Source organism: Glycine max, chromosome 15, assembly GCF_000004515.6.
Source record: "Glycine max cultivar Williams 82 chromosome 15, Glycine_max_v4.0, whole genome shotgun sequence".
NCBI lineage: Eukaryota > Viridiplantae > Streptophyta > Magnoliopsida > Fabales > Fabaceae > Glycine > Glycine max.
The window spans coordinates 12,685,035-12,706,704 of NC_038251.2; the positions used below are offsets into that span (position 1 = coordinate 12,685,035).

Sequence of the window (21,670 nt, forward strand, 5' to 3'; positions counted from 1 at the left end):
TTGACACTTAAGGTATTTTCATGAGTATGTTGCTCATATGATGTCATTTTAGTTATTGTCTTATTTCAATGGAAGTCTTACTTTATGCTTTATGTTTGAATTTAAATTTCATGCATTTGATTTCCTACAAAAATAAAAATTGTGGTTTATAAGTTTATTATTAAACTTGTTTATTTATGTGCAATATTTAAATTGCACTTAAAGACTTCATATTGATCTCACTAAAGACTTAAGTTGGACCAATTGGAAATAGGCATGATTGAGATCACATTACATGTAATTTTCATGATACTCATCCATATTGATATATGTCATTGAGTGTATTGATGTAGTAGTCATTGGGGTCTAGTCATATTTGTTGTAGTGACGAATGTTACGGTGGTTTCATTATTGATTCATAAAATGAACCAAATTGTTAAAGTGAAAGTCTAATGATAAATAATGTATGGATCTATGCCTAAGAAATTGTGATATAATTGTTACAATATGTAATCCATGTGGGAGATTGTTGAAATTTTTTTCAATAATTAATGTAAGCTAATATTTAACCTTCAAACATAGTTGTTGATACCAAAACTTATTACATACATGCATGAAACTTATATATATATATATATATATATATATTCATTTTTTCATACTTGACATTAATTAGTCTCATTTATTATGTAAATTCTTGTAATATGTAATAAAATGATTGTATAATTATTGAAAATGATGATGATACTTTTGATTCCCATCAATGTACATCTTATTTAAAGATACCAAAGAGCAACAAAAAAACAAACAAAAAAAGCACCAAAAAGAAAACAAAAAAAAATTCTATGACGATTATTGGAATAACCATCTTAGAATCTTGAAAATACTAAGACAACTATTCAAATATTCATCTTAGTATGTCATTTGTTTAGATGAGAATCTAAGACTGTTATTCGTATAATCATCTTAGATTACCAACTACACTAACGACATACTAAGACGGTTATTTCAATAACCATCTTAGTATCTCTAACCTTCTAAGACGGTTATATGAATAACCGTCTTAGATTCCTTATTACACTAACGACATACTAAGATGATTATTTCAATAATCGTATTAGAAAGTCGAGTATATTAAGACGGTCCCCAAATTATTGTTATATTTGATTCGTCATTTTACAACACCCATTTTTATGACGGTTCAAAACTGTCGTAAAATGTCCTATATGACCAACTTAGAAAACATTAATTCTAGTAGTGTAACTATAATAACTATTTATCATTAGTGAATTTTATTTTTATATGATCAAGTTAAGTGAGCTTGTTAGACTACTAAATAAGGTGATATGAACTAAAATGAGCAGATGTCTGTGTTGGACCATTAGGGGATAACGAGAATCCTATTAGGCTAACACACTATAAGAAGACTATGGTTCCCAATATATCGAGCCATTGCACATAGTTTCTCTTCTTTCCATTTGAAAAGTTATGAAGGTCTTATCGTTGAATAAAGAGACTCCAATTGAGGGAGAATCATAAGGTTACCAACTACATTATTCATTGATTGTTCGTGATTCAACGATTGTCGAAGAATACTTTGATTAGGAATCAACTACTGATCTAAGTATTTTACTCAAATCTTTAATAATCAGGCATGTTGTAGATCCTAGGGCTTTTGGTGATCTTCTAGGATATGTACCAGTTGTGAATTTTAGCTTCCGCATAAAGAATAATGATTAAAGAATACTGATTAAAGATTGAAGATTTCCAACAATATATGCCTTGTAATGAATTATTGTTGTTTGAGGAAATACTAGCCTAGTCAAAGGAGCAATTGTAGTTCTAGTTGCAGGCTTATCAAGTGTAGATGTCAACAATGAAAGAAATGAAGTTGCTTTGCCGTGGAACTGATGAAATAACAGGTTTACCATAAGAAGTAGGTATACCCACAGTTCTTGAGGGTGCACCATCGACATCGATGGTGGTAGTTTTATAAAGTTCAATTATTTTCCCATTAATTATTGCGGTCATTAGCTATTACAAGGAGGAAATTCGCAATGGTTCTCATAAGGTTGACTAGCTTCAACAAAGCAATGTAAAGGAAAAGGTATTAAAATATGTGGATGAGATAGCGTTTAAAAACTTATATTGGTTAGATATGCCTTAAATGTGTTTCCAATTAAGCATTCACGAGCTTTTTTTGTGTGTGGGATTTAGCATTTTACCTCTTCCCTAATGTTGCACATTCTTTCAAATTCTGACATAATATTTTTTAAAAGATATTGGAAATGAACCAAGAAGATGAAGTTGAAGAAGGCAATGCCAACGTCGATCTTGACTCCCAAATGAAGGGAAAATGGTGCTAAAGACATTTACTTGACTGGTGACAAAGCTTAGATTCTTTTACAGAAATTTTATGTCTCCATATTTCAGTTTCTATTGTTCATGTTCCATTAAGATTACTTCTTATTTTTAATAATGCTTTTGCATTTAGATTAAATGTAATATTGGTTCATTCATTTTCTACGTTCCCGGTGGGCTACTAAGCGTGCCTGTAAAATTTATAAATTTTACATGCTATCGTTTAGCTAGCTAGATGGTCTAATACAATTTACTTGATATGATAATATAAATCAAAAATTTATTTGCACTTCATGAATCTTATTTTAATATTCACATTCTAGATAATGTGTAGTCCATCGCATGAAATATGCATCCACAAAATAAGGAGGGAAAACACACACGTGAACACAGAGGCTACAAAATAAATATGTTTTTTAATCTCAAGAACTTTCTTACATGTTTTTGAATCAAATTAAAAAAGCCATGTTCATGAATCATGACCATCTTATAAAGTTCTCTGAAGCTTTAAGAAATATGATCATATTTTGTTCAAATTATTAATATCAACTGCAACAAGACATGATATAGATACGATCGAAGATCTTTATCCTTATTTCATCTTAAACTCCTTCTAGTTGTTGCAGAGGCTCTCATGCGAGTTGCCGAAGGGAAAGCTTCTGCTAAAGCTAAGACTGTTGAATGGATACGTAAATATTAGTTTGAGAGGGTAGGGAATCCGAAGTTTGAACATACAAGTTCTAATAATTGAATAGTTACAATATGCATATTCTTTATTTATATTTTCTATTCCATAACAATTAATATTGTATAAGGAAAATAATTTGTTTCATCTGCCTTTGACTTAACTGTAATCATGCTCTTTAATTGTATACTTGTAGATTGATGAACAATTTATTTCTTTTGGTTGCTTCTGTTCTTGTATTTAATTTAGTTATATAGTAATATGATGTCTATATTTCCTTTTTGCTGTAAGAGTATAAATATCTTATTGCTAGATTTAATGTAAATTTTACAGGTATCTTATTAGTGGATGCTAAACTACTAATGATCGATCATTACAAACATAGGACTAAGGATTACAAACAAAGGAGAAGTTGTCAAAGGTGAACATGTGTTTGTATCAGGGGATGATCAATTTAAACCACAACCATTTCAAATCTTCTGAATTTTAAACTAGTAATAAAGTAGATGAATTATAAGCCAGATGATGTTGTACTTTATTTTCTTGTACCTATGATGGTTGGAGCTTACTATTACTCAGTTACTCTACTTCTAACTCCATTTAATTTGCAATAAAGTACTTTCAAACAATTCTTTTACACTTGTCTTTTCTTCAGGGATTTATAAATTAAATTAAATCATCTAATGATTTACAAATACCATGCTTATATAGAATGTGATGTCTGTTGTTCATGGTGCATTTCTTTCTTTTTTCTTTATAAGTTTATTATAGCTTAAAACCATTGGGATTTGGAATTGGGTGAAATTAATTTACCAATTCTGCATAACACAAGGTGAAGCCATTTTAAATAGTAAAAACACAGTGCTAATCAAGCTTTATCTAAACTACTGCTTTATGTAATCTACTTCTTTATCTTTCTATTTCAATATCTAAAACAATAAACACATAGTGCCAGTCTTACAAATTGGTCTCTTAATTACATTAACCTTTCTTAGCTGTAGCTTGTTTTGCAGGACGCCTGTAGAATTGAAACTGCCAAGTAGAATTGAAATAAGATGATTCTTCATACCTACTTGAGTACCTTCCTTGCTGTTTGACATGACAATTACAATTGTACAACATTAACTTGGTCAATGCTCTATTACTCCAATAGTGGAGCTGCTTTTATATGGGTCCATTACCCCTTTTGCTTCATGGTTTTTCTTTTTCTTTTCGTCCACTACTAGCTCAATTTCTCAATACAGTTTAATTAAGGACCACTATATTCATATCTGCATAGTACTGCATGTGCTCAACTTTCCCTTTCTGCATTTCAATTGCTGACCAATTCCCTTTATAACAAAAAGAATTGGCCATTATCATATGCTTAACGTAAAGCTTAATTAGCCATGCACAGTGAACTCAAAGTCATCAACCATTGACTACAAGCCTCGAGTATGCTTCATGGATCCTCTAGTTTTCAAATGAATTTACCACCCGCCAGTATTTTACTGTCAATGGATAGATCAATTCCGGTGTTTCTTTGTCAAGTTCAAAAGATTTTCAAACCAAACATCCAAAGTGGGAACAAAACCAAGTAGTAAAAAGCATCCCTCGTCCAAATTAAAGTCCAATGAAGCTTTACTGTTCTAACAAATCTCTTAAAATTTGGTTAAGTTCATTAACTGAACCAATTTTCTTATTTTAAGATTTTTTAAAAAAAAATTATGATTAATTCTTTAATAGTGTCTATAGGATAAAAGAAAATAAAGTTTCAACATAAACCAACCCAAGTTGATTCGGTTCAGGTTGGCCATCCTTAACCCTATACTATATATCTAAGGGGTGGATTAAGATATTTTAATAATGTCAAAGAGCTTATTGTCTTGTTGGCAGAAAAAAAAAAAAATAGCTTCTTGTCCATTAGCAATGACACTACCGATCAAAGATGGGGTGGAAATACTTGGCAAAAAACTTTAATGCTTAAGTGAATCATAAATTATGAAAAAGAAAAATATGAATTATACATGAAATATAACAAGGATAAGACTCTTCAAATTAAAGACAATCGGTAAATTTGTTTAAACATAAAAAGAAATTTTAAAATAAGCGCTTTTAAAAAAAGTAGTTTTTTAATAAGCAATGGACCAGTTTATTTAAACTAAAAAAAGCACAAATAGGATTTACTTCTTAAAATACCGAAAAGTGATTATTTTAATTAAGTAAAATCAATTTAGACAAACACATAAAAGAATTTATAAAGTTTCTTATTTTATTTAAAAAATGATTTACTTCTTAAAATAAACATAAAATTATTTTTTTAAACAAACATACTAAAAACAAAAAACTGTTTATTTTATTAAAATTAAATAAATTTAAACAAACTAATCCATGAATACCACATTCTAAAACTTGGAAGTATTTTATTTTTTATCTTAATTCTCTAATTTATGAGAAAGAATTATTTTATCAATAACTAATTTCGAATATCACATAGACAATTTAATTTTAATTTCAATACATTAATTATTTATGTGTAATCAACTTGCAAGTGTATAAGTTGAGATTTTTTCGACTTATGAATTTTGTCACAATTTTAATCATCACAAATATTTTGTGGAAGATTTTTTCAACCCGTCATCATTATAGATTTTTCTACAAAAAGGAAAATTAATTCTACAAACATAAATGCAATTGTTCCACTTCAAACATAAATATCGTCTCAATATTCAATAACACAATATACGGTCGTCATTATAAGTGTCATGCGCTGTCACATGGAGTGGGTTCATAATGGAACAACCGTATTGAACGATCTCATAGTTTGAGAAGTTCTATTTATTTATTTTTATTAAGGAAGTTCTATTAAATTTTAAACCACGAAAAGTTTATAGAAATAAATAAACTTTTTTTTTATTATAAACAAACTGGCCCAGGTGGAAAGTTTTTCTCCCATATGTTTTTATAATCAGGGAATATTTAGAACTTCTGTTTGACACTTCAATAGTCTCACTATTATTGGGTGGACCAGTTTTAAAGTAAAATGATTCTTCAAATCGTAATTACGTACTTAAATCAAGAATTAAATCTTAAACCTTATAACTTACTTTTGGATTTTCATATTCAATTTGTAAGAAAAGTTTGTGTAGAATAGACTAACACTTACGTATCGATTTTTATAGTCAGTTTGATTGAATGTTAACAAAGTGATAGAATTAAGTAAATAAGAACTTTTACCGCCAAAGCGCCAACAAACCAATTAAACTATTCAAAGATACAAACATTAGCTGGTATTACGTGTATTTTAAAATTAGTTTATTTTGTATTTGTCCCTTCCTGTATCTGAAGATATGGTATTTGGATGATTTGATTTTGTCAAAAGCTTCTTATTATCACTTAACATAGAAGTCTACTAGTCAAACTCAGACATGAGAAGGAATATGTACTGTATAAGAATAGTACGACACAAGTCAATCTGAGAGAGAGAGGAAGACATTATTAAAATACTCCTTTATGTATATAAGAAGTCAGACCCGTATAAAATTAGAGACTATGAATGTTATGCCATTAGAACTGGACCTAATGGCAACTCCTCAAACCAAGGGCTGTACTGATGAACACAATAATTTATTAAATAATATTAATAATTATAATACTGTCCAGTGCTAATCTTAGTCAAATCTCATGTTTTTGGTTATTTAAGCACTCACATTAAAGATTTTGGGTGAGTTTGCTTAAATTTAAAAAAAGTTATTTTTAAAAAATATTTTTTTAAAAAAAAGTGTTTTTAATAAGTTGATATAATTTGTTACTTAAAATAATAAAAAAATATTTTTTATTAAAAAATAATTTAAATAAACACATGAAAAAACACTCAAACTATTTATTTTATTAAAAAGGTATTTTTAAAAAAAAAATAAGTTTAAACAAATGAATTCATTATTTCTGAAATCTAAGGGAATGATTTTGTTGATTTTTTGAAATTGTCTCCTCCAACTCCAAACATATATATGGTGCCAATGACATTTTAACATATCTTTGGGAACACACTTTCCCAACCTTCTAATAATATGTTCGTATTACGGGTGTATTGTATTACGGGTGTAAGAAGCTGGATTGAATTTTGTTTATTTTTTAATTAAATTTATTAATTAAATTTAGTTGGATTAGATTAGGTTGAATTAGATTATTTTTTTTAATTCAAATTTAACTTTAATTGAATTGGTCAATGGATTAATTAAAAAATTCTCACCTCTTTAAATCTCAAATTAAAAAAAATCTTAAACTCAAGAATAATAAGACATATTTTTAAAAATTAGATCCACAAACCATAAACTAATTAATTTAACAACATATTTTTAATGATAAAATATAAAACTTAACTTACTTAACATCTCATATTATTTATAAAACATAACATTGTTTTACAACTCAAACATAACATTGAAGAAGGCAATGCCAACGTCGATCTTGACTCCCAAATGATGGGAAAATGGTGCTAAAGACATTTACTTGACTGGTGACAAAGCTTAGATTCTTTTACAGAAATTTTATGTCTCCATATTTCAGTTTCTATTGTTCATGTTCCATTAAGATTACTTCTTATTTTTAATAATGCTTTTGCATTTAGATTAAATGTAATATTGGTTCATTCATTTTCTACGTTCCCGGTGGGCTACTAAGCGTGCCTGTAAAATTTATAAATTTTACATGCTATCGTTTAGCTAGCTAGATGGTCTAATACAATTTACTTGATATGATAATATAAATCAAAAATTTATTTGCACTTCATGAATCTTATTTTAATATTCACATTCTAGATAATGTGTAGTCCATCGCATCCATAAGGAAATATGCATCCACAAAATAAGGAGGGAAAACTTAACTTACTTAACATCTCATATTATTTATAAAACATAACATTGTTTTACAACTCAAACTATTTTTTTAAGAGGAAATGTAGTTATTTCATTTCATTAATCATGTATGGAAATACAATCATAATCCTCAGAGCCACCATGAAATCTTGATGTCCTAGTTAGTTTATCAGCCACAAGATTAGCTTGCCTGTTAACTAAGCTCACCTCCGAGTTGGTTACAATGGAAAGAGAATGTTTTGAATGAGCTAAAATGGAATTAAAATCTGAAAAATCCTATTTCACCAAAATCCAAAGTAATCCTTTATCTGTTTGGAAAATGACACGGCTTAGATGCAGTGCTTGAACCCGTTTGATGCCTTTTTGAAGTGCAATTGCTTCAGCTACTGCAGGAAAATAGCCGGATCCAGCTTGCATTTATGTAGCCATTCGGAGGAGGAGACCAATTTGTGGGTGACTAGAGAGCTTGAAAGGTGTTGTTGTGATTCATTGTTCTCACCAAGAGCCACTCAGAAAAGAAAGTCATGGCCAAATTGATTGCAATGGGTGGTTCCGGGTTGGTGTTCTCCCAAATCATGTTGTTCCTGATTTTCTAAATAGCCCATAAAATAATGGATATTTTGTTCATTGTATGATCTGGTTGAGTGTCCAAAAGATTGAAAATCAGCTCCCAAAAACCTTCTGCTGAATTCGCTAATGGCTCTATTATATTTAACAAATCTGCACATTGCCAAAAAAAATGAGCTGTATCACATGCAATGAAAATATGCCATTCATTCTCCATGTAATTCAGGCAAAAGCAACAGTCATGGGGAAATTGGACTCCTTTCAAAATTAATTTTTGTCTTGAGTGGCTCACCGAACTCTTTAACGAAATTATGAGGTCAAAACGCATGCCGGAGGAATGGAGGAGAAGCACGTTAATGCCAATCTATAAGAACAAGGGGGATATACAAAATTGTGTAAATTATAGGGGAATCAAGCTCATGAGTCATACCATGGAATTATGGGAAAGAGTGATCGAACGGAGATTAAGAAAGGAGACTCAAGTTACTGAGAATCAATTTGGTTTCATGCCGGGAAGGTCGACCATGGAAGCGATTTATTTATTACGGCGGGTGATGGAGCAATATCGCATGGCCCAACAAGACTTGCACTTGATTTTTATTGACTTGGAGAAAGCGTATGATAGAGTGCCTAGAGAGATTTTGTGGAAAGCTCTAGAGAAGAAAGGGGTTAGGGTTGCATATATTCGAGCTATCCAAGATATGTATGATAGGGTATCGACTAGTGTTAGGACACAGGGTGGAGAGTCAGACGATTTTCCCATCACAATTGGTTTACATCAAGGGTCAACCCTTAACCCCTACCTTTTTACCTTAATTCTGGATGTCCTCACGGAACAAATCCAAGAGATAGCGCCGAGATGCATGCTTTTTGCAGATGACATAGTCCTCCTTGGAGAGTCGAGGGAGGAGTTGAATGAGAGGTTGGAAACTTGGAGACGAGCTCTAGAAACACATGGCTTTCGCCTAAGCAGAAGCAAATCGGAGTATATGGAATGTAAGTTCAACAAAAGAAGGAGGGTTTCTAACTCAGAGGTGAAAATAGGAGACCATATTATCCCTCAAGTCACACGGTTTAAATATCTTGGGTCTGTAATACAGGATGATGGGGAAATTGAAGGGGATGTGAATCATCGCATTCAAGCAGGATGGATGAAATGGAGAAAAGCATCGGGGGTGTTATGTGATGCAAAGGTACCGATCAAGCTAAAGGGAAGGTTTTATCGGACTGCGGTAAGACCGGCGATTTTGTACGGAACAGAATGTTGGACGGTCAAAAGCCAACATGAGAATAAAGTAGGTGTAGCGGAGATGAGGATGTTGCGGTGGATGTGTGGTAAGACTCGACAGGATAAAATTAGAAACGAAGCTATTAGAGAGAGGGTTGGAGTAGCGCCTATTGTAGAGAAGATGGTGGAAAATAGACTTAGGTGGTTTGGGCATGTAGAGAGAAGACCGGTAGACTCTGTAGTGAGGAGAGTAGACCAGATGGAGAGAAGACAAACAATTCGAGGCAGAGGAAGACCCAAAAAGACTATAAGAGAGGTTATCAAAAAGGATCTCGAAATTAATGGTTTGGATAGAAGTATGGTACTTGATAGAACATTATGGCGGAAGTTGATCCATGTAGCCGACCCCACCTAGTGGGATAAGGCGTTGTTGTTGTTGTTGTTGTTGTTGTTGTTGTCTGGTTGGTAAACATCCTCTTAGAGCTCTCCAAAGGAAGTGCTTGATCTTTGGTGGGATATTTAGCTTCCTAATTCTCATCCAATTCCCAGCAACTCTTAGATGGTGATTATTAAGGATGTTTTCCATGGTGCAGTGGTAAGCAAACCGCACATTGTAAGTGCCATTTGTTGTAAAATTCCAAATCAACTTGTCTTCTTCTCGCGGATACAACAAAGGAGTAGCCTTGATGGCTTGGATGTCATCTTGGTTGAAATTAGTTTCAATGATATTGTAATTCCATAAGTCAGTTGAAGGATCAATTAGGTCTCTGACCTTGAGATTCTCTTGGCCCAGAGATGAAGTAGCAGAAATGAAAGGATTTTTCACAGAATTTAACCATTTATCTCTCCAAATGTTGATAGATTGGTCATTTCCAATTTTCCACTTCAAACCTTGTTTCACAACAACCCGTGAAGCATAAATGCTACACTAAACATAACTTAGATTGTGTCCAAGATTGGCATCCAAAAAATCCACATGAGAAAAATATTTAAAAATATTTAACTTTGACGACTTTATAAACCATAGTATCTTGGTTGAAAATGAATCTTCAACCTTGTTTCCCCGGCATAGCAAAATTAAAGGAGTGAAGATTTCTAAAACCCATTCCTCCGTATTCCTTCTTCATGCATAACTTGTCCTAATTAAGCCAATTGATGCCCTTTGTTGATTAAGAATTGGAGTCTCACCAGAAACTACTCATCATTTTTTAGAGTTCATCTTCAACAGTAACCAAGAGGAGGAACACACTCATACAATAGGTTAGGATGGACTGAGTTACTGACTTGATGAGTAAAGGATCCATTTGGGGAGTAAAGGATCCATTTTCCAGCCAAGTAGTACTTGACTTGAAAATTTCAGGGCCACACAAAATGCCAATTTTTTTTGTGAAAAGCTGGGTGTTTAGGCCATTAGGACATGAGGATTAATCAAAACTCATTAGGAAAAGAGCACTTTAAATTCCTATATAAAAAAAAAGGAGTTAAGAAGGGAGACATTCTAATAAGAGGAAACAAAGGAAAAATGTTATTCATGACGGACAAAATGTCATTACAATTATTGTCAACAGCAAAAAGATTATTGAAATAAGAGGTTGCAATAGAACACATAGCACATAGCACCATGATCAATGGTCCAATCATCACGAGTCAAGAGAGCTAATAAAGTTTGCTTTTTTCCTTGAGATGGTATATGAATGGAAAAACTTGAATTTAAATCACCCTCTTTTAACCAGAACACTTTTGATCTTTGTCTCCAATATGATTCCTCTTGTGCAATAAGATTAGAGAACTTACTTAAGTCAACAATAATCACTAATTATAAAACATAGAAGTCTTAAAGTACATAATAAAGAAAAGATGAATTCAATTTGAATGACTGCTTACTTAATTTAGGATTTTTTTATATTAGTATTTAGTATACAATTAGTATTTTGTTATATGTTTGTTTATTATATGTAGGTTGGATTGAGTTTTAGTTGGGTTTAAAACTCTAGACCTATCATTCAATCCAATTTTAATTAAGTTCACTTAAATAAAATTAATCTAATCTAATAATTCAATTCAACGCACAAAAATTTAATTGAATTAGATTGAATTATTTTACAAATTGGGTGCAATCTATTTACATTCCTAATTTGTGTTAACATTTGAAAACTTCAAAAGTACTTTTACACAAAATACAAAAACATGTTACTTCATGAACAAACATTAATTTCATATACAAATAGATTTTTGTGCATAGCTTTTATATTGATAGTTGTTTTGTTATCACCTTAGAATTGAACAATTCCTTACCTTTTAATTATAATATTTTGTTTTAAAAAATACATGGTTGGTTATATATATATTTAATTATTATAATCAATTATAATTAGAATCGGTTTATGTTTTTGTGCGGGATAAGTTAATTGAAAAGTGTTTTTGAAAATATATGAATCTAATCTTATGCATGTTTGGAAAAGCTTGTAGGTTATATTTGATAAAATTAATTGAAAGTTAAAAAATTATCTTTGTTAAATTATAAATGTTTAATAAAATTAAATATTAAAATAACTGAAAAGTATAAAATAAAAAAAACTAATAAAATCATGATTTTATCAAAAAGACAAATAAGAAAATTTGATAAATATATAAAAAATAAAAAAATATAAAAATTTAGAAATTAAAAATTATCATTTAAAAAAATATACTTTTGAAGTGACGTTTTAAAAAATATTACTTAAAATAATATTTAAAAAATATTAAAAACTACTAAAAAATTAATTACTGAATATTTAAATAAATTTCTAATAAAATAAAAAAAATTAAAAATTAATTAAAATATCTTCTCCATCTTCTTCTTTATAGAGGATAATTGGTTAGAATAATAACGGAAAGCAGCTGAGAGAGACCAAAAAAAAAACTTGATTTCAGCCCATCCAGAAACTTGTGTTTCGTTTTCAGACAAAACCAACCACGATCTCGTGTTTTTGATTATTTTTTAATTACTATTTAATATATTTATTATTTATTACTAATAATTATCAATATTATTAGTTTTTCTGTGTCTGAGAGACTGCTAAATTCCTGCAACGCCTCTGATCAGACAGAGGCGGAGAAACTCGCCGCCCTCAAAAATCTTCCCAATCAAAACTAGGCGGCAACAAACAACACAACAGCGCCTTTTCCCTTTCCCTTTCTCTCACTACTTTCTCTCTCTACAACCTCCAATGTCCCCTCCCTTCTCCATTGCCTCCTTCCTCGTCCTCTCTCGCCGGTACGCTACCCCTCTCTCTCTCTATTCCACGCCGTTTCCGAATTCAACGGAAATCCTAACGTTTCACCTCACGATCATTACTATTTGTGTGTGATGTTGCAGGTTATAGTTGGAAAAAAAGGAAGGGTTTTTACTTTGGCGGCAATGGAGGGGGAACCGAGCCAACTGAAGCGTGCCGCGATTGATGCCTCTGCTGGAGCTATTTCCGGTGGCATTTCCAGGACAATCACGTCACCTCTCGATGTTATTAAGATTAGGTTCCAGGTTTCAGTCTTACTGTCTTCATCGCACTTTACTCATACTCGCATTTATGGTTTCTTTCATCCGATCGTTTATTTTTATTCCCAGTCTTTTCCTTTTAGGGATACTTTTTTCTCTGCTTTAAAAGTGATTTTTTCTGTTTAATGAATGAATGACATGCGGGAGGAAGATCCCGACGTCAAAATAAAGTATATAAGTAGAGGGTAGCCCTCGTTTCACCAGCTAGCTTTTGAGATTGAGTTAGAATAAAACTCATATTTTAAGATGTTGTAGAAGCCTATCTTAAGTGATTTTTGTCAAGTTTATCGAACCAATGCAAATGTTCAGTCTTGTAAACTTTTTATCTTATCTCTTTTTTTTCTATTTGATTTCGATTCATTATTATATTCTATATTCTTCTATTTTTTAGTTTCCTTTTTTCTTTTTCTACAGTCAAAGAGCTCGGCCAGTACCTAGTCAGGCTCTTTTTATTCCCATAAGTTCAAGATGTCCATTCTTCAACGTGTGGGGGGAGTTGGACATCCCGCCTTAATTGATGATATGGCCAAAACAGCATATATAAGTATGGGTAGTCCACAACACATCAACCAATGATATGGTCAGAAGTGGAGGGCAACCTTCATTTCACGAGCTAGCTTTTGAGACCGAGATAGACTGGAATCCATATTTTTAGATGTTGACTAAGCCTATCTAAGTGGTTGTTGTCAAGTTTATCGAACCATTGCACATGTTCAGTCTTGTAAACTTCAGTTCGAGATATTCATTCTTTGATGTGAAGGGGTGAGTTGGAAATCCCACATCAATTAGTAACGTGGCCAAAATAGTGTATTTAAGTAGGGGATAGTCCTCAACTCATGGGCTAGCTTTTAAGGTTAAATTATTCTAAGATAACATACACTAGAGTCAACATCTAGGGTGTGCGAGTGTGAATGTCTTTCTTTGTGAATACTGGGCTTGGTTATGGTAAGGAGGGCTGATTTTGACATGATGGGGTTACTTACAGTTTGAGTTGTATGTGTGTACTTGTTAATGCTTTTAAGATTTGCCTGAGATTTAGGGTACTTGGGTTCATCATGGCTGTTCATTGTAGCCTTCCCCTTATCAAAGTGATCACTGAGCTGAAATAAATTGTTATTCACATTTATTGACAGGTTCAACTAGAGCCCACATCTTCATGGACTTTACTATGCAAGGATTTGTCTACACCTTCAAAATATACTGGCATGCTTCAAGCAACCAAAGATATTTTTAGAGAAGAAGGCATACGGGTAGGGTAACCCAGCTTCTATAACTATTGTTTAATTTAACCCTACTTTACTTCTCTCTATTAGTAATCTGCATCTGATTCTTATATTTCTTAAAAGGGTACCAATCGGCTGTTGGTGAGACCAGCATATTTGATAATGCTTGAATTCTTAATACGTCTTTCAGAAGTTTCCTGTCAACCTTTTTTCTGGGGAAAAAAAATCTGTATTGACCTTTCTTATCTGTTATATGACAGGGTTTTTGGCGGGGCAATGTGCCAGCTTTGCTCATGGTTATGCCATATACAGCTATACAATTTACTGTTCTACACAAGTTGAAGACTTTTGCCTCTGGTTCTTCCAATACAGGTATCCTATTTTGCATTTCAACTATTAATCAGTGGCCTAACATATTAGTTGGATGAGCAAAATGAATTTACACTTTATCTCCTAGGTGTCTGCCTACTGAGTGTTTCTTTTTTGGTTTTCCACATCATTATCAGTTAAAACTTAAATATGTATGTAATGGATGTATACATTGTTTATATGCCAGATCAAAACCTGTGTCCATGTGCAATCTTGAGATATTTATTAGTAGGCAATTTCCTGTTGTAGGTCTATTTTGTTCATTGCTTTGCTTTCTGTTGCTGCAGAGAATTACATTAATTTGAGCCCTTATCTATCCTACATGAGTGGAGCATTAGCTGGGTGTGCTGCTACAGTAGGGTCATATCCCTTTGATCTTCTCCGAACCATATTAGCTTCCCAGGGTGAACCGAAGGTATAAGCATTATAAAATGATCAATGTTACAAGATAGTTTTGAAGTAAATTACTGTAATGTGTTTTAGTGTTGTGAACTGTGAAGGTCAATGACGGAAATTGCTGGCATGCTTTTTAAACACTGTCCTCCTGTCAATTTACTTCTGCTTCTTGCTCAGTCCATTGTTCTTGAAAGTTTTATGTTTATGTTGTGCTATTTTATTCTTCTTGCTATAGATGTTAGATATAACCATTCATGTGTATTCACTTGATAACTTAAGCTTTTGGGATAGTTGGTCTATGACAATGTATTAGAATCTCTATGATCAAGTGGTCTAGAGTTTGATCCTTGGCCCTTGCTACCCACTTTCTTCCAATAAAAAGGTTGAATTTCAATACTAGAAACTAGAAAGGTGTGCTTGGAACGTCCTTGCTTCAAGCCTAAAGGACTCCTGCATATGGGGGAGTATTAGAGATGTAATAGAATTCATTTATGTGTCTTTACCTAACAACCTAAGCTTTTTGGGTAGTTGCTTCGTGATCATTCATTTTGCCAATTGTAGGGTGGGAAGTGTTCACCTTTGCTTCTTGATTAAATAATGGTATTTCACATCAAAAAATTTATCAGATCGTATCATGTATGATTTTTAGTGGTCTAAAAGTTTTGTAAAACCCTCAAGTTTGCTGATGAAATGCCTTGAGTAGAACACAGAATGGCCGAAAATTTGTCAGATTATGTCATGTATGATTTTTAATGATCAAGAAGCTATGATAAACCCTAAAATATGCTGGTCAAGTGCCTAGACTGGCAACACAGCATGACTGTTCATTGCAACGGCATTGAAGAGGCATTCATAATTGGTTGCTTTAGCATTGATCTTAACAGATGACATGGTTTTATAGAATATAGATTATGACCCTAGCCTCAAATTCAGTGTAGTATTGTATCTCAGTACTGAGCATTCTTTGTGTTTCATGTTGCAAAGAGTTGGGGAAAAAGAAAAACCTCTGTTGTCCCTTGACTATATAATTTTAGCTTTTAGTGACAGTTTGAGGCTGTTGTGGTCCTTGTTTGTAACCATGTCATGCTAATATTTTCCCATCACTTAGGTTTATCCAAACATGAGGACAGCATTAGTTGATATTCTGCAGACTCGTGGCTTCCGAGGCTTGTATGCTGGACTGTCACCAACCCTAGTTGAGATTATACCATATGCAGGTCTACAATTTGGCACCTATGATACATTTAAACGTTGGACCATGGTAAAGTTTCAGTTTTTCTTTTTAGTTGGATTTCTTCAGAGCTGATGAATGAATGCTTTACTTTTACTTTATAGTGAGCAATTCTTTGATACCTGTTCTTATAATATGCTTATATTATGTGGAATAATTGTAGGCGTGGAATCATCGTCAATATTCAAATCCTACTGCAGAAAGCCTCTCTAGCTTTCAGCTTTTCCTGTGTGGGTTGGCTGCTGGAACATGTGCCAAGCTCGTCTGTCATCCACTTGATGTGGTCAAAAAAAGATTTCAGGTAGATTTTAGAATGTTGAACCCCTCATCCCCCCATTTAAAAAAAAAAAAGTAAACTTGTGTTGGCCTGATGCTGATTAAATGATGTCCTCAAGTTTCCATGACTTGATGCGGATACAATTATGAATCTTCATTCTTTGTTTGCTACAGATTGAAGGTCTTCAAAGACATCCAAGATATGGAGCTCGGGTTGAACATCGTGCCTACAAAAATATGTTAGATGCCGTGAAAAGAATATTACAGATGGAGGGTTGGGCTGGTCTATATAAGGGGATAGTCCCATCAACTGTTAAAGCTGCACCAGCTGGTGCTGTAACATTTGTTGCGTATGAATTGACAGTAGATTGGCTGGAATCTTTTTTAACTTGATTTTTTTACCAAGGGGAAGAAGGGGATTTTTTTTTTTTTTAATCTCATTCTTTTTTAGTCAACTTAATCCCCCCCCCCCCCCCCCCCCCCCCCCGGATAGGAAGCACGAGGTATATGATAATTTAACTACAGCAATAGTGGATAAGATTCTAGTTCTCTTTTAAGATGGATAAGAAGTCAAAATGAAAGCTAAGATCTAGCAGGGTAACATCTATTTTCCTTTTACTGAATGGCGGTGCAGTTCAGCTGTTGAGGTGGTTTTTCTTGCTAACGTGATTTAGTTTTTTACTTCCAAATTTATCTGTGTGTGTGTTTGGATTAGCTTTCAATTCTACCAAAACCAATCTTAAAATCAAGTTGAAGCCAAAAAAATTCCACCGTAGTTTTTGTGGGTCAAAATTGACTTTAAGTGTTATCCAAACATGCTATTAAATGGTTCAATACCTGTCTGTTTCGGCTTTATTTTGACAAATTTAGAGGTTTAGAATTTACATCCACCGCTTTTCTAGTTTCAGACTTGCCTAAGAAAGTCTGATTATGTTAAAATTGGATAGAGTTTTGATGAAGTTATTTTTGAAAATCAAACATTTTTGAAATTTTTATTCAAATTATGCCAATTATAAATTTTATATTGAAACGTGTCAAAAGGAAGAAATTAATTTTTAGTATTTGTCAAACATGCACTTAGTCAATGACAGCGTCAAGATTTTTATAGTGCTTAAGGTTGTTTATGAAGGCATTTTTGTCATGGCATGCATAAAATGGTATCACTGTTAGTGAGACATGTTAGGGTCTAACCTGATCTAATATTTCGTTGTTTTGCTAACCGTGCTAATGAACACTTAAGGTTCTAACTTTGCCACAAACAATCCAAATTAACCTTCCTGAAGGGCCTGGATGTTAATGTAAGACTAGAGATAAGTTATTAATCGACACTCTTTCAGATAAATTTAAAGCTCAACCAGGGAAGTTGAGAACACGAATCCCCTGTAAGGAACAAGTCTAATCGTCCGCAAATCTAAAAGAAATTACATAACTACAAATACCTGCAACTTACAAGGCCGAAACTCAATTGGCTCGTGTTTTATTAACTGTTGCGAAGCACTGAAAAAAGAACAAACAAAAACTCAGCCGTCGGGTTTCAAAACCCTTATTGCAACTCACTTTCTCCGGGGTTAATTTCCGTCACAAGTACAAATTCGATTGTAGATATCACGATGTCCTTGAAAATATAAGTATTGAGGCTGCACAAGCACTATCTAATATACATAGTTCACTACAGGTCAATTAAGACCTTTGGCATTTGGCATTCTCTCTGTGGAACTACATTTTTCAGTGGGCAAAATTCGACCACACTTCAAATCCATTTAGAACAGCCTTTTTTCAGACAAGAATCAGTTAGCAATGCAAATGAAGCTATTATTCATCTTGGTGCTTTGTTCTTGTCTTTACTGCTATTTTCTGGAGGTAGCGATAAGAATTGCAAGATTGTCTGAATCTGAACAACATTGACCCGAAATTTTTCAGCAATCTGGTGGGCATCCATACGCCCATTGTAATCATCAGCCTTGCCTTCATGCAAAAGGATGATATGACGCAACTGTGCTACATTCAAAGTGCCAGCAGGAACTGGCCTCTCCTCATTACGGCCAAAATCTGGTTTTGTGTTTCGCAATTTGGGCATGGGCCTATTAAACTTCTCAACCACAAAGGCCTGTATCAATATTGTCTAACTGTAAGGTGAGCTTGTCTTAGTAAAATATGCACTAAAAAGTCAAAAGTAAAGCCATTGAGCATTGAAACAGCATCTGTCATTGGTAATATTATTTTTGAGGAAAAAAAATTCTTTAAGAGATCTCTTAGGAAGTTAGGAAGCTGCTAAAAAAAGTGATTACTTCTCTAAAATAAGCTCATCAAAACACACACACACACACAGACAGACATACATAGATACATAAAGATTAATCAAATTTGTGAAGTTCCAATGGCACCATGCTAATACCATGAGCATTACAAATGTCAGAAACCATTCCAACATTGATTGATAATGAAAAACATTGGTATAAGATTTCTAAAGATATATTAGTATATAATCATAAAGGTATGCATGACAAAGTATTTAAGCAAATATCAATCCCCAACATACAGTCAAAGGTAGAATTATTTTGGCAGAATTTCCTTTCATTTTACAGGAGATGAACAAGCCAATATACAAAAACAAGATTTCCTTGATCTTCAATGTCAATAATACCATTATATACTTCAAATAAAGACTACAGAGACCAACATTTAACAAAAAAACTCAGTATCCAACACTAATAGAGTTTCATTGGTAAAGGGTGAAGAATAAAACAATGTCAAAAGCTGGAGTTATACATTACATACAACATAATGACATTTCTGCATCAACTTCAACTGTACATAAGGTGTAAAAGCAAATTTCCATAAACTCACCTCACCCATCTCAGGTTTTCCCCCAGGCTTTGATGTAATTCTACCAACCATTTGACCAAGCATAGCATCAAATTTGGGATCTCTTTCTTCCAGGATGTTGTCCGTATTAACTCTAGGACGATCATCTTAAGCCAAGAACAAATAACATTGCAATCAACCACAGTGAACTATCATAGTAGCATTGCAAAACCTCACAAAAACACCAGAATTATAAGTAATATCTATGCATGCCTATCGCAAACAGACAAATTAACATGAAGTAAAGCCTCATGGATAAAATAATTGCTACAATGAGTAACTAACATACCCCAAAGCTCGAAGGCTCCTCAGTATGCAAAGGTAGAGGGGGGAGGTGGGTGGGGGGTCATTGTACGCAGCCTTATCCCTTGCATATGCAAAGAGGCTGTTTCCAGAATTGCTACAATGAGTAAAACCACAAAATCTAATAGTACGTGTCCAGCAGGCAATTTGGAAATACAGAATGAAAATGGAGTGGGATGGAAGACTTGGGTTTTTAGGTTTGAGAAAATGCATTTTAATTTCATTTTCTGCTTTCGGTTATAATCACAAAAATGTCACATTGTTTTCATTCTGCTTCCTGTTTTAAAAGAAAACAACTTTCTATTGTTTTTTGGTTTCATTTTCCACTTCCACAACTTCTTACTCAAGCTTTTAAAAACAAGAAACAAACAAAGTAAGAATAAAGTGACATTTTGTAGTTAACGGAGAAAACAGAAGATATTTTCTGATACCAAGTGACTCAAAAGGTGTTCACTGGTTATTGCTAAATAGAGGGTGGAAATGGATGAAGAATTGAAAATCTACTTCTATTCTTGTTCAATTTCATATCGATAAGGAAGGGCCAAAAATAGCGAGGTGGAATTGAAACTGTGTTGCACTCCAGTTTACACTGTCCAACAATTTGATTGTAACAACTAAGCAGTTTCTACTGCCGCCGATGGAGTAAGAAGCAACGCCTAAATTTTTACTTTTCCCCCAAATTTTTCACTACCCCATTTTCAGCTGAAGTAAGCATGCCTAACCATTGTAGGTGTAAAAATATTTCCAAAACCAAAACTTTAAACCGAAGAGTGACATTCACAAACACCACAACATAGTAGAACACAATCTCAGGATAAAACTCATTAGCTACCTTAATTTCCAAGGCACCAACTAACATTTTCGGTTTCCCCAGAACGAAATAATGTTAAAGGAAGAAAGTTTTTCGCAATTCTTTAACCCTAATTTTCCAACCAAAAACCTTGAACCTACAGAGGGAGAAAGACATACCGGTGTGAAGTACGTCTTGTTCGGCGGCTTTTGGGATCTGCGCCGCCTTGTCAGCGGCAGCATTGGGCGGAGGTTGGCGATCGACGGCGGTCTTCGACTTGGAGAAGGATGACGTGTCAGCTTCGGATGCTGCTCGGATTCTTCCAGATGCTCGACGAAATGCCTGACCCATCGTTGTGGTATGACGCCAAACGCGTTGTGGTTCTTTTATTGTAACGTAAGCCCAAAGTTGGCTGAAGAGAGAAGAAATTTTTTTCCAAAACCCCCTGGTTTGTTGGTGTACACGTTTTAGCTCTACCACATTATTTTTTTTTTAATAGGCAAATTCGATCTTTGATGCAGTAATAAATTGGTTGTTGAAAAATAAAAGATACAAATTTAATTGCCTAATACGATAAATTAATTTGTTGTTAAAGTTGTGAGAACATTTTATTTAAGAATTAGTTTGATAATAAATTAGATTTTTCGAGAATCAATTAAACATTGTAAATTTTAATAATAAATTTGTTATTAAATTCTCTATCAAATTAATTTGTCATACTTTTTTAGATTCAAATATTAAATTTTAAATTTTTATCTTTTAGGATTAATTTATTAGCACCTCACACTTTCATATTTAACTATTTATTTTTATTTTTTAAATCATCTACCACACTTTTTACAATATATTTTAGTAATATCATTAATTAATAATATATTGGTTAAATTAATTTTTGTCTTCTAATTAAACATTAATTTTTGTGAAGCAATTAAACATTAATTTATAAATTTTAATAATAAATTTTTTATTAAATTATGTATCAGATTAATTTGTGATACTTTTTGTA

The 21,670-nt window shown here is 32.9% G+C and overlaps 2 protein-coding genes across 3 annotated transcripts; one reads left to right on the forward strand and one right to left on the reverse strand.

The window, feature by feature from the left end:
• The first annotated feature begins 12,547 nt into the window (after positions 1 to 12,547).
• LOC100783563 (mitochondrial thiamine diphosphate carrier 2) lies at positions 12,548 to 17,117 on the forward strand. 2 transcript variants are annotated; one of them, XM_003546327.5, is made up of 8 exons: positions 12,548 to 12,932; positions 13,035 to 13,196; positions 14,345 to 14,461; positions 14,695 to 14,806; positions 15,091 to 15,218; positions 16,308 to 16,460; positions 16,594 to 16,731; positions 16,881 to 17,117. In XM_003546327.5, the coding sequence occupies exons 2-8, from the start codon at positions 13,077 to 13,079 to the stop codon at positions 17,097 to 17,099; spliced, it is 987 nt and encodes a 328-aa protein (XP_003546375.1). In that variant the 5' UTR covers positions 12,548 to 12,932; positions 13,035 to 13,076; the 3' UTR covers positions 17,100 to 17,117. The 2 variants fall into 2 exon arrangements, with proteins under 2 accessions (XP_003546375.1, XP_006597739.1); XM_006597676.4 differs by lacking the exon at positions 12,548 to 12,932 and having other exon boundaries at positions 13,054 to 13,189.
• Positions 17,118 to 18,302: 1,185 nt separating this feature from the next.
• On the reverse strand, positions 18,303 to 21,108 carry LOC100527797 (uncharacterized). The gene is made up of 3 exons (NM_001250626.2): positions 20,844 to 21,108; positions 19,554 to 19,678; positions 18,303 to 18,813 (listed from the first exon to the last, which is right to left on the reverse strand). The coding sequence occupies exons 1-3, from the start codon at positions 21,013 to 21,015 to the stop codon at positions 18,523 to 18,525; spliced, it is 588 nt and encodes a 195-aa protein (NP_001237555.1). The 5' UTR covers positions 21,016 to 21,108; the 3' UTR covers positions 18,303 to 18,522.
• Between the last annotated feature and the right edge of the window lie 562 nt (positions 21,109 to 21,670).